The sequence below is a fragment of the Dendropsophus ebraccatus genome, chromosome 2 (genome assembly GCF_027789765.1).
Source record: "Dendropsophus ebraccatus isolate aDenEbr1 chromosome 2, aDenEbr1.pat, whole genome shotgun sequence".
In the NCBI taxonomy this organism is placed as follows: Eukaryota; Metazoa; Chordata; class Amphibia; order Anura; family Hylidae; genus Dendropsophus; species Dendropsophus ebraccatus.
Window position 1 is genome coordinate 119,936,798 of NC_091455.1, and position 15,198 is coordinate 119,951,995.

Consider the following 15,198-nt stretch of genomic DNA (forward strand, 5'->3'; position numbering starts at 1 on the left):
AGCAGCTTTGCTGACAGAATAGCGGTTGTAATGTCAAAGCAGCTAACCAGGCTAAAATCTACTTGTCATGTCTCAGTAACTTATCTGGCTGAAGCCGACTTGCGTCCACAGCAACTTACCTTAAAGACACACACATACTTGTCAACATAGTTTACATTACTGGAACGTATTTGTGATATCAAAGTTACTTTCTGGACTAACGGCAGATTCACACGTAACGGATTCACAGCAGATTTCACGCCGGCTGGAGCATACATTACCTGCTCCACACTCTGGCTTGCTTCAGGGGTTCCCGGCATCTGGATGTCCCGCTCAGCCAATCAGTACTCTGCAGCGGGGCTTACATGTGAAAAGCCCTTTGGTATGAAAACGACTGTTCAAATAGAGAATACGCATATACTGCTGGTAATGGTAATATCAATTCTCAAGCATTTTATGGGCAACACATAGAACTCCACGAACAACATTGGCCAGTTATATGTGCTGTGAAGCAAATGCAGCCTTCCACAGTAAGCTCACAGCATTCCACTTTCAGCTCACAGGTATCTGTTGCCCTGTGCAGTTTGGTACAGAAATGTCTCTCTGGCTTAGTGTATCGCACGATAAAAGAAAAAAGTTTCATCCAATACAATAAAAATCTACTAAAACACACTTTTTATACACTGTTTGCATTCTTAATCATAGCGTGAGTCTTGCCAAACCTAACACACCTAAATGAATTACAGCCAATGTGTGTCAGGAATGTGTAGTGAGCCTGGGGTTAACTGGGCCTGTTTTGGCTTTTTGTCTGACACACCTGTTTTCCTTTCAGCCTCCTGGCAATGCAGGAGTTACACTGCTCACTGCTAGCCTTGATCTCTGCATCTGAGCAGTGTTTTTTGATTGACAGATACCTCTGCCTGTCCGGGACCTTGGGGATCAGTGTGCCGGTCCAATGGGGATCCGTACCGGGCTCTTGATCCTCATAAATAAAAGCATAGCCAATTATTCCTTGCTGGCTATTAGTGTATACTAGTCCCAGCTCCCCTTGTCTCTATCCCAGCGTTCCCTGCCCTAGCCTCCCTTGCTGTTGTTCTGCCTGTTATCTGACCTCCTGCCTGACAAACCACTATCCGTTCTCTTTCTGATTTTGTACATCGCTGACCGTTGTTGCTGACTTGGCTTATTTACTTCTCTTTGTTGTGTTTGTCTGTCTGCGTTTTGAGTTGCACATATACAGAGTAGGGACCGACTTCGTGGTTGTCTGCGGTCATTTAGGGCCACCCCTGGCAAGTAGGCAGGGACAGCGGGTGTGTCTAGCTTCAGGGCCCATTGTCTTGTACTGTCTTCTGCCTCTCAGCTTTCTGAGAATCTGATCATAGGAACAGGTCACATGGAATCATCACATGATCATATGATTATACTATCCATGAGGACTAATAAATTGCCCAATTCCAAGTGCTAGATAATAAAAATAGCTTATTGTGCCAGATACCTCAAAGAAAGAAGTTACTATTAAAAAGCATAAAAAATGTGTCCAAAAAGCAAACAGTAGCCACATACTATGTAAATTAATAGTTGTGTATATGTAGACAAATTAAAAATGAGTTTATAAAACCAAAACATATATGAGCACTAATAATAAATGATAATCTCCCTTTTAAAGCCAGGTGTTAAATGTTTTTATAGCAAATCCTTTTCATTCTGTAGGACATCTCATACCTCCTATTTTTACTGGGCTACTTATCCATACTTATCGATACCCTCTATACTAAATACACAAAGGGTATCTGGGGGAAAGATCAGAAGTAACGTGAGAAAGTATCATTTTACTGAAAGAGTAGTAGATACTTGGAACAAACTTCCAGCAGATGTGGTTGGTAAATCTACAATAACAGAATTAAAACATGCCTAGGATAAACATATATCTATTCTAAGATAATAAGAAAGGAAATACTAGATGGACCCAGTGGTTTTCTTCTGCCAACAATCTTCTATGTTTCTATGGTATGACATTTATCTCTAGTATTTTACTTTCCAAATGCCATTCATATGTTCACAAAGTCTCCAATATCCAGGGAACTGGTGTATCTTCCACATGAAGAAGTCTTAGCATTAAGGCATGTAAGGGTGGTATTACATGTGACGATTTTTCGTCAATTAACGATCTCAAACGACCGCTATGACAAAGGATCTTAAATCGATAACCCTATAATACATGATGATGATGATGATTGTTACTTACGGTTGTTCTTGTGCTCGTCATTTCTTGGCTGATAGACCAAGGAACGACCGAAATACGTGGTATTACACCAAACATTGTTTGAACGATTTGTGAACAATCCACGATGAAAATCGGCCCAGATTCTGTCAAACAAATAATGATTTCTCATTGGTCGTTTAATCGTTGCCTGCTATTACACAAAACTATTGTTTAAAGGATCTAATGATTTTTCAAACAATTGTCCTGTGTAATGTGATCCTTACTCTAAGGTGACTACTATTTTTGATAAAGATATAAAGCTTTAGGTTATGTTCACACAATGTCGTTTTACAGGCATCTTTTTGGACCATAATCATCTATTACTGATCATAATCATTATAGACGTCTGTCTATAGACGTCTGTCATTTGCAAATATCGAATGTCTTTTTGACGACCGTCACAAGGACAGCTGCAAAATCATGTAGTGTGAACTTAGCCATATATTGCTGGGGCTGCAGAGAATATAATAAAAACCTCCCATACTCACCTAACATGCTCCTCTGGGTGTCCACCGGTGATGTCTTCAGGGCCCCTGTTGAATGCTGTGGCAACCACTTCTAATGCTGGGTTTACACGGAACGATAATTCGCCCAATTGAACGATTAACGATTTTGAAGCAACGATTTGGTTTTTATAATGATCAGCGTTTAGATGGAGAAAAATAGTTAGAAGATTCGTAAGAAAAATTGCTATTGCAATCGTTTTTAAGATCGCTTAAGCCCATCTTTTACATAGGGTGAATCTTTGAAAGACTGTTTACACAAAGCGATCTGCGAATTTTTAGCGAATGATGATTTGAGAACATGTTGAAAGATCAAAATGAACGATTTTTCGCTCATTGCTTGATCGTTTGCTGTGTTTACACGGAACGATTATCGCTCAAATGCGATCGTTATTGCGAAAATTCGAGCGATAATCGTTCCGTGTAAACGCAGCATAAGACAGAGTCATCTCATCAGTGACAGCTCACACAGCCAATCACTGAGTGAAGCAGGTCAAGACAGCTGCCAGTGATTGACTGAACAGGCTGTCATTGCTAAGATGAGTCTGTCATGGGAGTAGCGGCCAAACCGTTTAGTAGTGGCTGAAGACATCATAGGAGGACCCCAGAGGGAGCATGTTAGGTATGGGGTTTTTTTTTTCCTCAGCCCCAGCATTATATAGAACATTTTTAATGTCTGGAGTACATTTTTAACTATATTGAAACCCCTGTTGGGGATTATTGCAGTTTATGTTTTTCTTGGTATTATCAGTCCCTCACGAGCATTGATGTAATCCTTAAATACCAGTATGATATACTTGTGTTCCCCTTCAGCATAGGAGGAGTTCATCTGTGCATCTACCATACCAGTAGTTCTGTAGCAGCCAGCTATGTTATTTTCGGCTTTCCCACCACTTCTGTTACCACCAACAGGCCAAAGGGTGCCAATGGCAACTTTTTCATTAAAGAGGTCTGGGTCCCAAAGGTGGGACCCATATCTATCAGACATTTATTGCAAATCCTGTAGATATGCCGTTACTTTCTAAATGACAATACCCCTATAAAGCTAAACAATGTTTGAGACAATGTGTTAAAGCCTTCAACACTAGATGGTGGGGGATGGAGAGACACAAGGACACTAGCCCAAACCAACCCTTTGACCTTTTGTTGTTAGAAAATTCTCAGTTAATTCCTGGTATTTCGTCTGTGACCTTGTGTGCTTTGAAGATAGCAATAAAGCTGCTTACACAGTGTCTCACTAAGGGTATGTTCACACTAGGAAATCAGCAAGCGCTGCAGAATCTGTTGGCGTTATACAAATAATTATATTATATTATTATAAGTAATTTCAAGAGTAGTTCGATCCCCTTGGCTGACCGTTGTCCTTAGTACATGGGGCAATATCTGCCCAGATTACCATATTATTCTAAAGGTTTGTTCACATGGGCAAAAGATGGCCTAAAAAAAAACTGCCTAAAAACTACTTTAAAACGTGTGGTTTCCAGCTCCCATTGATGTCAATAGAGAATGTTGAAAACAGCATAAAAACAGTGCAGATTCAGCACTGAAAAAAAAGAAGTGACATGATGCTTTTTACAAGCAGTTCTTTTTGGAAGTTCACATTGAAATCATTTAGAAAAACACCTGAAACAACATCTAAAAATGCATGTACTTTAAAAACCATACCGATTTTAAAGCTGTTTCTCTGTTTAAAGGGGTACTCCGGTGAAAATATTTTTCTTTGAACTAGTTTAAAAAAGTTATATAGATTTGTAATTTACTTCTGTTTAAAAAATCTCCAGTCTTCCAATTCAGCTGCTGTATGTCCAGCAGGAAGTGCTGTATTTGTTTCAGGCTGACATGGTGCTCTCTGCTGCAGGGAGCCATCGGTGACTAGAAACGGCATAAAACACCTTTTTCCCCATGTAAAGCTACCATAGGGACCCCTTGGATTTTTCCTGACAGATAGATGATGAATAATAACCTCTATCCTGTTGGATCAGTGATCTTCTCATTGAGTCTGCCTCAGGCAGACTCTATGGGGAAAATTTATCAAAGGGTATAAAATATACAATGGTGTAAACTGCCTATAGCAGCCAATCACAGCCCAGCTTTCAGCCCTCTTATAATGAAAGCTGAGCTGTGATTGGTTGCTGTGGGCAGTTTATACCAGTGTATATATTTTACACCCTATGAGAATAGCTCTGATAATACTCATCAATGAAATGCAACCTCATGGCATTGGGCAGTATATGCAATCTAACGTATGCATATAAAAGTCCTCTAGGGAAATTTATAAAGTGTAAAAAAAAATTAAAATAAAAAGTTTTTTACAAATGAAAAAATAACCACTCCCCTAATAATAGTTAAAAGTGTGGTATTGTAGCGTGTAGAATTGTCTGATCTATTAAAATATAACAATGTTGTTCCCACACGACGAACAGCGTAAATGAAAGCTGGAAGAAAAAAAACAAGATTGTTGATTTTTTTAAAATTATATATGAGAAAACAAATTAATAAAAAGCGATAAAAGAAATCTATAAAACGATAAATTAAAACTCTAGATCATGGTGCAAAAAAAAGCCCCCAACCAGCCCGTAGGTTCAAAAATAAAAGCGTTATAATTGTTAGAAGGTGAGGAAGAGAACACTGCTTCAATGTGACCTGGACATTCGTACATCAATGACCTTTGGTGATGAAGTGGTTAAAAATGCATGGAAAAGTTCATAGAAACTGCTGAGTGTCCAACATTCATATGAAGTCTAAGGCTATGCTCCCACTTCGGGAACATACTGGATAAAGCCAGCTATCTTGTAAAATAGACAGCCGCTAATAATGATCATGATCTTCATTAGTGGTCATGTATGTTAGGAGACATCCGCCTTTCCCGTTATGTTCCCGAAGTGGGAGCATAGGTTAAAGGGGTTGTCCAGCAAAAATCTTTTTTCTATCAAATCAACTGGTGTCAGAAAGTTATATAGATTTGTAATTTACTTCTATTAAAAAATCTACAAATCTATATGACTTTCTGACACCAGCCAATTCTACTTCCTTAAAGAATAAGAATAATATATATATATATATATATATATATATATATATATATTCTCAAATTGTGTTGTTTATAAAATGGCAGTGGCTGACATATAAAGAATTCTGGGAGCTTCAGATGCACAGCAGGATAATTCTTTTAAGGGCTTGAGAAATTGCCAAATCATAAAAAGCATAGAGCTTCATGCTGTCAGATATGAAAATTGCATGCTGCTCTTTCTATGACCTCTGACTGTAACACTTCACTGAGTCTCTCACACTGATCAGTTCTGTTACTTATAATTTTTTTTTTTACTCACCTTGTTTAACAGCAATTGAGGAACAGCACTCCAAGAAGCAACCATGCCAGCCGGTGGGTCACGCAATAAAAGGAGACAACCCATCCGGAGGGACTGCTATGCCAGAAGGAGAGCTGCTACTAGAGGTGGGTGATAAAATGCTATCATTTCCTTAACGGCAGACTATTAATAATTCAAAGCCTTCCCTTTGTGTACAGAAGATCTCTCTACTATTACACTTGGCTTGGCAAATTGCTCGTGCCACTGAAAGTGCATGTCTGTTGCTGTTTAGGAAGATGAGACATGCAATGTTTTCCAACACCATGCTTGTTGTTGTTGTTTCTCAGAGAAGAGTGAAAGCGATTAGCAAACATCTGAAAATGACTTATTCCTTAGAAAGGCTGTGTGAATAGATGGCAGAGCTTCTGTTTCTTTACTTACTTTTTTTGTAGGTTGTACTGAACAATCTTAAAGAGGTACTCCAGCCAAAGTTGAAAAATCCTAGGGGGCGGAGGTAACATAATAAAGAAGCTCTACTTACCCACCCCCATGCCCCCGCAGCGCCATGTCACCAGCTTGAAAACAGAAGCCGGGCTACTTGAGCTCCTGGCTTCCTGTCTTGTCACAGCCCCACTGGTACTCCCTGCTAAGCTAGGCTGTAACTGATTGGCTGAGTGGGCATTTCTAAGTGAGGCCATGACTTTACCGGACTGGGAACTTTATGGGGCCTGGCCGGGGAACGTGAGCGGTGATGCTGCGCTGTGGGAGCACGCAGACAGGTAAGCAGAGCTTCTTTATTATGTTAAGATTGCACACATTTCCATCACAGATTGGTAGTTATGGATACCCGAACTTCTGAGTGAAGAGAGAAATTTGACGCTGATCAAGCAGGGGCCGTGCTGACAGGTATACTTTAAGACACTACTCCACGAGTGAGTGACAGAATGATAAGACAAAAAGTAATATCAGAAATTGTTGTTCACATCTACATCTTATATATATCATTACCATATCATGCAGCTGAGAATAACTAATTCTAACAAAAAACACAAACTACCATATGTTGTAACTAGATGTTGCAGGTTTATTATTGTGTGTGCCATATGAACCTTAGGATACATAGGTGATTCTCATCATTGAGACCAAATGTAGAACTTTTCGCCCATCTGGGACAAATAAGCTGTAAAGCATGCAAAAAAGGAAAGAATGAAAGAAAAAAAAAAAGGTAGGAAGGTTTTGTGTTTTATATATACCACATCCTGAGAACTAAGGTGTGCCAAGGGAGGTGTACAATGCCTCTCACCACTTGAGACTCCACAAAATAATCTCAGCTCTGCAAAAAGAAAGTATGGAATTGATTACTATTGTACCAGATAACTGGAGAGTGTCTCATAAAAAGATTTATGAGCTGCCAGATTTGGTGGAGTGGCTGAATATTTCTATGGAATTTTGGCTTCTCTGTTTTTTTCTGATGACCTATGATTTAGAGGAAGGCTGTGTAGATGGTTTCCTGCCCAAAATACTTTTTGGAAGCTTTATCATGAAAGCCACTTGAGAATTAAGCCTTAACATTTCTCAGAAGGCATTTCTAAAATAATGCAATGCCCAATGTAAACCGCTTCTGTTAAAAAGAGTCACCAAATAAATAACCATGAATAATCCCAATACAGCCATAAATCCAGCCCTAGATGAGCATTACAGATTATAGCCGAGTAAAATATACCTATACTTATCTCTGGTGAATTTATATCCAAGATAAGGGAAAATTGAAGATTCATTAAATCCAGACTATTTTGGATCTATTAGTGCATTTACGTAAGCCATTTAAGAAAGACTGATTTTAGCTCTTCTTATGTCAAATATCAATGACGGAATGCGCATCAAACACACTGAACATTCATAATTCTTCCAGTAAGGTGTACAGTGATCTTTCTATTAGGTAGGTTTCAGTTTAAACCAGTTGTGGGGTGTGATACTCATACTTGGATGTGCTTTACTTTCATCAACATGATTTATATTATGTCATACTTTCAAAATGAGGAATCTTCAAATCAGAACTGTGATGAACAACAACCACTATGGGCCCACAGCATTGCATGACGGGATTTCTGAGAGTTTCTACATAAATATGTTTATAACAGTGGAGTTAAAAGGTCTTATAGGAATTGAAAAAAACACATAGAAGGATTATTACATAACATTATTTTTTGACTATTTCACTCCCATCGCTTATACAAATATCTAGGCAGTTATTTAAGGTCGGGTTCTCACAACATATTTTTCAGTTAAAAACGTCCATTGTTGCATATTGCAACACCGGATGCTATTTATTGAAAAAATACATTGCATTGTTTTCTATGGAATCCCGTCCGGAGTGTATAAACTCTGTCTGGGATTCCATGTGGCCGCACAGAAAACAGACATTTCATTCATTGATAGGGGCTGTACAAAACTGACGGACGGACTTTACATTATCTGCAATGACTAATTGGAATGCAGGCACGCCCATATGTGCCCGCATTCCAATTTGGAAGAAATGAAGTTCATCTGGGAAGTACTGCAGTATTGGCCGGGGTGAACTTCACAGACAGTTGCTGTTCTGTGACACGGCCATGTCACAGAATGGCCGTAATTTGTTTTTCTATGCCTGTGTAGGTAGCTGCACATTAAGAATCAGTGGTGATAACACAGATACATCTTAAACTACATTTATTTTAACTCGGATACAGGTATTTCGGGTTAACCAGTTTTCATCAGTGCAAGATATGGAAAACTTGGCTTGTAAAGTACCATTTTAGGGTTGACCTGGAAAGTTAAGACTTACAAATTAAGATGATGAACCTGGTTTATGTATCTTGAATTAAATCAATCTGTCTTTGGGTCCATTTACACAGAAAGATTATCTGACAGAATATCTGCCAAAGATTTGAAGCCAAAGCCAGAAATAGACTATGAACAGAGATCAGGTAATAAACAAAAGCCTGAGATTTTTCCTCTTTTCAAATCCCTTCCTAGTTTTGGCTTCAAATCTTTGGCAGATAATCTGTCAGATAATCTTTCTGTGTAAATGGACCCTCAAAAAGGTTAATGCCATCTCATTATGGATAAGGCGTAGCAAGCTGAGGGTCCAACTGCTGGCACTTCCGCCAATCCCAAGAATGAGGATATAAGGGCCCTATTACACAGGACAATTATTGTGCAGAAAATCGTTATATCTTTTAAATTTGAACAATAATCGTTCTGTGTAATTGCAGGCAACGATCCGAAAATCGTTTATGTGTTGTTGATCGCTGATTTAGATCTGACACTAAAATCATCGCTAATCATTTGCTGTAATTCCACATTCCTTTGCTGTAATTCCACATTCATTCACTAATCGTTCAGTGTAATTCCAAATCGCTCCTTCTTTTGCTGGGATCAGATGGAGTAAACAATCGTAGTAACAATCGCAACTAATAGCTATCGTTCTGTGTAGTATGGTGAATGATTTCAGGTTAATGATAAACAATCTAGTTTCCGATTGTTTATTGTTAATCGCTAATCATTAAAAATCACTTTGTCTAATAGGGCCCTAAGTGCCCCCAGAATGAATGGTGCATCCTGCAGTGAATATGGGATAACTTAATGAGATGAGAGTAGCCCTTTAAGGTAACTTCACATGTAGTGCATTTGGCTGTAAAATCTGCTGCAATACTGATTACTATTAAAGTCTACGGAACTCCAATCTCACAGTGGATTTTAATTCCGCTGCTATAGTAAAAAAAAAACAGTAAAGCAGCCATACTTGTCCGTGCTACCCATGATGCTCTCCAGTGCCAGCTCCAGACCTCTGCTTACTGACTGCATACTCAGCTAAACAATGCACAGCCCTGCTGCAGCCAGTGATTGGGTGAATGGGGTCCCGCAACATCACTGGAGGGCATCTAGCCGAGCGTGGATAAGTAAGCATGGCTGCTTTATTGTTTTTCACTATAGCAGCAGCACAGCATCTTTGGTTTTATAAGGTAATGTCACTACATTGTCGCAAAAGAATAAAAATACATGGCTAGAATGGAGTTCCATAGACTTAAATAGTCATCAGTATTGCGAAAGATTTCACTGTAAACTCGCAGTGCTTAATCCACTGCGATGCATTACGTGTAAAAGCACTCTTAAGGCATATATCCAGTAGTGGAGACAAAATTGTATCATCACTCAATGTAGCTTACTGGCAATAACAGTTTCTGATACCAAAAATCTACCTCCTGTCTTAAAATCCCAGGCAGCAGCAGCGCTGTCCCATACTTTATTTTGCAGCTCTTTCGGTGTAAAAGTACATGCTCAGAAGAAAGCCAGCCTTTGTAATACTAATTTTAATTAAAGGAAACATAGAATTATAAATTATAAGCCAAACTAAGCCAACAGTGACAAGTCAAGCAGTTTACCCACAACACATGTAATAGGAGAAAAAGCCTTGGTGAGATTTACTGTACCACCGACACTTTAGTGAGTATTAACTCCCTTGTCTTTTGTAAAGTACATTAATAAAAATAAGCTGAACAAACACCTTCTGACCTGGCTGTGCTTTTCAACAGCCATAACTTCTTGTCAGAATGGAGTAAATTCAGCTATTGCCCAAGGCCTTTATTTTTTTAAAACTCCCTAAAGACAGAGGACCCTCAGCAGCAACCTGCCAGTGAAGTAGAGGAACATCCCGATAACTAAAGGTATTCATAGCATATCAATGTTGGTGCCATATTACTATATCAAGGGTAACTACACTAGTTCCTGCTGTAATCACACATTAGTGCTCTTACAAGTATGCAAACTCTTTAATATAATAGACAATGTGTCAGTAACTTATCTGACCTGTCTCCAGCATCACCTCCTGTGGTCTCCGGAGCGCCGCCCCGTACTCTCAGAGGCCCACCTCGGCAATCACACGCTACTGGCTCCAGTGATGTCACAGATACCCAGTGGCATTCCTGATTACAGGGCATGCTGCGGGTCTGCATTATTAGCCAGGAATTTTTTGCATTCAACAGCTCGTCTTTCTGTACCTGACCTCCCTGGTCGTCTAGCTTCCCTGACCTTTTGGTTTCTGTGACCTGGCCATTGTCTGGATTACTTTTCTGTATCTCTGTTGCCTGTTTGTTGTGACCTCGGCTTCCAGACAATCTCTTTATGTTGTCTTTGTTCCGTGTTTCACCTATCTCAAGTTAGGGACTGTCGCCCGCAGTCGCATGTCCTTCCCGTCCCTTCCCTGACTGATCCTCCCCAGCCCTGACAACATGCTAATTAGTTATAGTACTGTATTGTATAGTATTGTACGGTGGTGTCCATTAATATTTTACTTATTGATGTGGCTTTAATTAACTAAACTAACTGACCCTGACAACCTTGCCAGTATGAATTTTTGAGAGAATACACTAGGATTACATTACAATATCACCCGTTGGGATATTAGAGCATGCTGGATCATACTGAAGCTATATGTTGATCTTTACCAAAGAAAAAAGCTGTTTTAAAATTTATGATCAAGTTACCTGTCAACTGATGCCAGTGCAGAACTAGTGTAGAGACACAGGAATGAATGGAGAATGCAAAGAAAAGATTGACAGAAGTTTTATTCACAATTCTGGCACTTAGCATCACACTCACAATTCTTCTGTGGAACTAACACACAAGAAATATGTACTGCTAAAATGTGCAACTTCAGACATCTTCAGATGTGTCAGTGAGATAGGTACGGCAAACAGATCACTGATATAAGGGAGACCAGCCATGAGATAGGAAGTAAGATGTTATGGTTAGGGGTTGACAACGTGAGACAACCTTACTGTCTTCAGCTGAAGTCACTGATCTTAATATCTTGCCAATAGTGCCCCCCACGGAAAGTAAAGCGAAAAAAACTGTTTAGCTTTGTTGTCATTTTTGCAGTGACAACAGAAGTGCAGTGATATTTGTATTGGATTTTGTTTCAGGAATAAATCAGTAGTAAAGTAACCATTGTTTCCTTAGAAGATAGCTAAAATGATGAACTATATAGTTGTGCATTTTTGTTTTCAAACTGGAGTCTGTAATTGAAACTAAAAATCTATCCTTGGTAAAAGAAGAACAAACTTACAAACTTTGGATGTGTCTCAAACTAATGATTTACTCATTTCTTTATTGACATATTTATACTTGGGGCCAGTTCACACTGAGCAAAATCGGCGTAATTCTGCGGCGGAGCTCTCTGTTGCTGAATCCTGCTTTCCTCAGTGTCAAACAGTATCTTTATGGGAGGGCTCATGCGCCTCCACTCAAAGAATTGACATGTCAGTTCTTTGAGCGGAGAGCAGTGGAAGCGCGCAAGCCCTCCTATAGAGACACTTTGAAAATGAGGCAGGCAGGATTCCACGACGGAGAGCCAATTTTGCTCAGTGTGAACATACCCTTAAAGTGGAAATCTTCATTAAAGGGGACCTGTCGCAAATTGATATATAATTTTGTGTGAAAAGTTCCAGGATATGGCTAGGTTCACACTATGTAACTGTGCGGCTGTATTTGCGGCTGTAATTGTGCGGCGGTATTTTTGGTGGTTCATGCGTACGCTGGAAAGTATACGATATACGGCTGCACAGTGCACACTATGTATAAATCTACGGCCCTATCGTAAACCGACCCGTAAAAAATGAACAAGACCATTGTTTGCGGCTGGACATGTGGCCGTGGATTGACAGGCGGTCCGTACGGAGTACTTCAAAAATAGCCGGCAATGATGCCGAATGCCGATGCCTCTAATAGTTAATATATTAAATTAATAAAACACATTTTCTTTGTAATAAAGTCCCTTTCGTTGTTCAATAATTTAATTCTAACGAATCCATCATTGTGCAATTAAATATACTGTTAAAATAAATATATATATATAAATAAATGTATATTTATATATATATTTATTTTTTGACAGTATATTTAATTGCACAATGATGGATTCGTTAGAATTAAATCATTGATCAACAAAACTGATTTTATTTTAACGAAAATGTGTTTTATTAATTAAATATTAATTAGTACAGGAAGCTCCAGTAAGCCGTTAATTCATATTGCCGGCAATAGAGCATTCTGTACTAATCATCACTTTACTGTAATTAAAACATCAAATGTTTCTTCTAATTATGTTATCACAATAGCATTATTAGAAGAAACATTTAGAATTATATGTGCCCTCAGCTGATTGGCTGATCGGCTCAGCGCACATATAATAAGCGGGTCCGCAGCACAGTCACTTCATTGTGCTGCGGACCAGCGAAGAGGACACATCGGGGTGAGGATAGAGCTCTCCCAACCCCCTCCCCAGCACTGCACCCCTCCCAGCAAGGAAGGGGGGTCACTTAACCCCTTCCTTGCTGGGATGGGTGCAGTCTGACATCAGTCTGTCCCCCAAGGGGTTAAGGGGGATACAATACATCCTCCCTTAACCCCTTGGGGGCCAGACTGTAAGCAGCGATCTGTAAAGATGCTGCATACTGTAAGGAGCACAACACCGCTCACAATGATGGGTGTTGTGCTCCTGTTTGTGTTTTTTGTCTGTTTCTCCCTTTTTGTTTTTCAGATATCGGTATCCTGTGGATTACGTCGGATTCCGTGGACTACGTCGATGACCAGCGGTTGTTTGTTGTTTTTTTTTTAATAAAATGGTCAATGAGGGGTGTGGGGGTGTTTTTATTTGAATAAAAAAATTTTTTAACTTGTGTCTTGTCTTTATTTCTTTACTTTATAGACTTAGTAGTGGAAGCCGTCTAATAGACGGAATCCATTACTAAGTTGGGGCCTAGTGTTAGCCGGTATAAAATGGCTAACACTAACCCCCTATTATTACCCCAGTACCCAATGCCACCAGGGGTACTGGGAAGAGCCGGGTGCCAGTGGTCCCGGAGCGTCAAAATTGGCGCTCCTGGACCGGGCGGCAGCAGGCTGGTAAGATTTAGGCTGGGGAGGGCCTAAACCAATGGCTCTTCCCACCCTGGTGTTACCAGGCTGCTGTCGTTTGGTTTTTAACCCGGCTGGTTATAAAAATAGGGGGGACCCTATGCGTTTTTTTTTATTTATTTATTTAAAAAAAAAACCGCATAGGGTCCCCCCTATTTTTATAACCAGCCGGGTTAAAAACCAAACGACAGCAGCCTGGTAACACCAGGGTGGGAAGAGCCATTGGTTTAGGCCCTCCCCAGCCTAAATCTTACCAGCCTGCTGCCGCCCGGTCCAGGAGCGCCAATTTTGATGCTCCGGGACCACTGGCACCTGGCTCTTCCCAGTACCCCTGGTGGCATTGGGTACTGGGGTAATAATAGGGGGTTAGTGTTAGCCATTTTATACCGGCTAACACTAGGCCGCAACTTAGTAATGGATTCCGTCTATTAGACGGCTTCCACTACTAAGTCTATAAAGTAAAGAAATAAAGACAAGACACAAGTTAAAAAATTTTTTATTCAAATAAAAACACCCCCACACCCCTCATTGACCATTTTATTAAAAAAAAAACAACAAACAACTGCTGGTTATCGACGTAGTCCACGGAATCCAACGTAATCCACAGGATACCGATATCTGAAAAACAAAAAGGGAGAAACACACAAAAAACACACAAACAGGAGCACAACACCCATCATTGTGAGCGGTGTTGTGCACCTTACAGTATGCAGCATCTTTACAGATCGCTGCTTACAGTCTGGCCCCCAAGGGGTTAAGGGAGGATGTATTGTAACCCCCTTAACCCCTTGGGGGCCAGAATGATGTCAGACTGCACCCATCCCAGCAAGGAAGGGGTTAAGTGACCCCCCTTCCTTGCTGGGAGGGGTGCAGTGCTGGGGAGGGGGTGGGGAGATCTGTATACTCACCCCGATGTGTCCTCTTTGCTGGTCCGCAGCACAATGAAGTCACTGTGCTGCGGACCCGCTAATTATATGTGCGCTCAGCCGATCAGCCAATCAGCTGAGCGCACATATAATTCTAAATGTTTCTTCTAATAATGCTATTGTGATAACATAATTAGAAGAAACATTTGATGTTTTCATTACAGTAAAGTGATGATTAGTAAAGAATGCTCTATTGCCGGCAATATGAATTAACGGCTTACTGGAGCTTCCTGTACTAATTAATATTTAATTAATAAAACACA

The 15,198-nt window shown here is 40.0% G+C and overlaps 1 protein-coding gene across 1 annotated transcript in view; it reads left to right on the forward strand.

Annotated features, from left to right (window-relative positions):
• Positions 1–15,198, forward strand: part of AHRR (aryl hydrocarbon receptor repressor) — a 204,714-nt gene that overhangs the window by 116,529 nt on the left and 72,987 nt on the right. Inside the window, exon 4 of the mRNA XM_069960270.1 lies at positions 6,087–6,199. Within this exon, the coding sequence (XP_069816371.1) occupies positions 6,087–6,199 (113 nt within the window). The remainder of the gene's footprint in view (positions 1–6,086; positions 6,200–15,198) is intronic.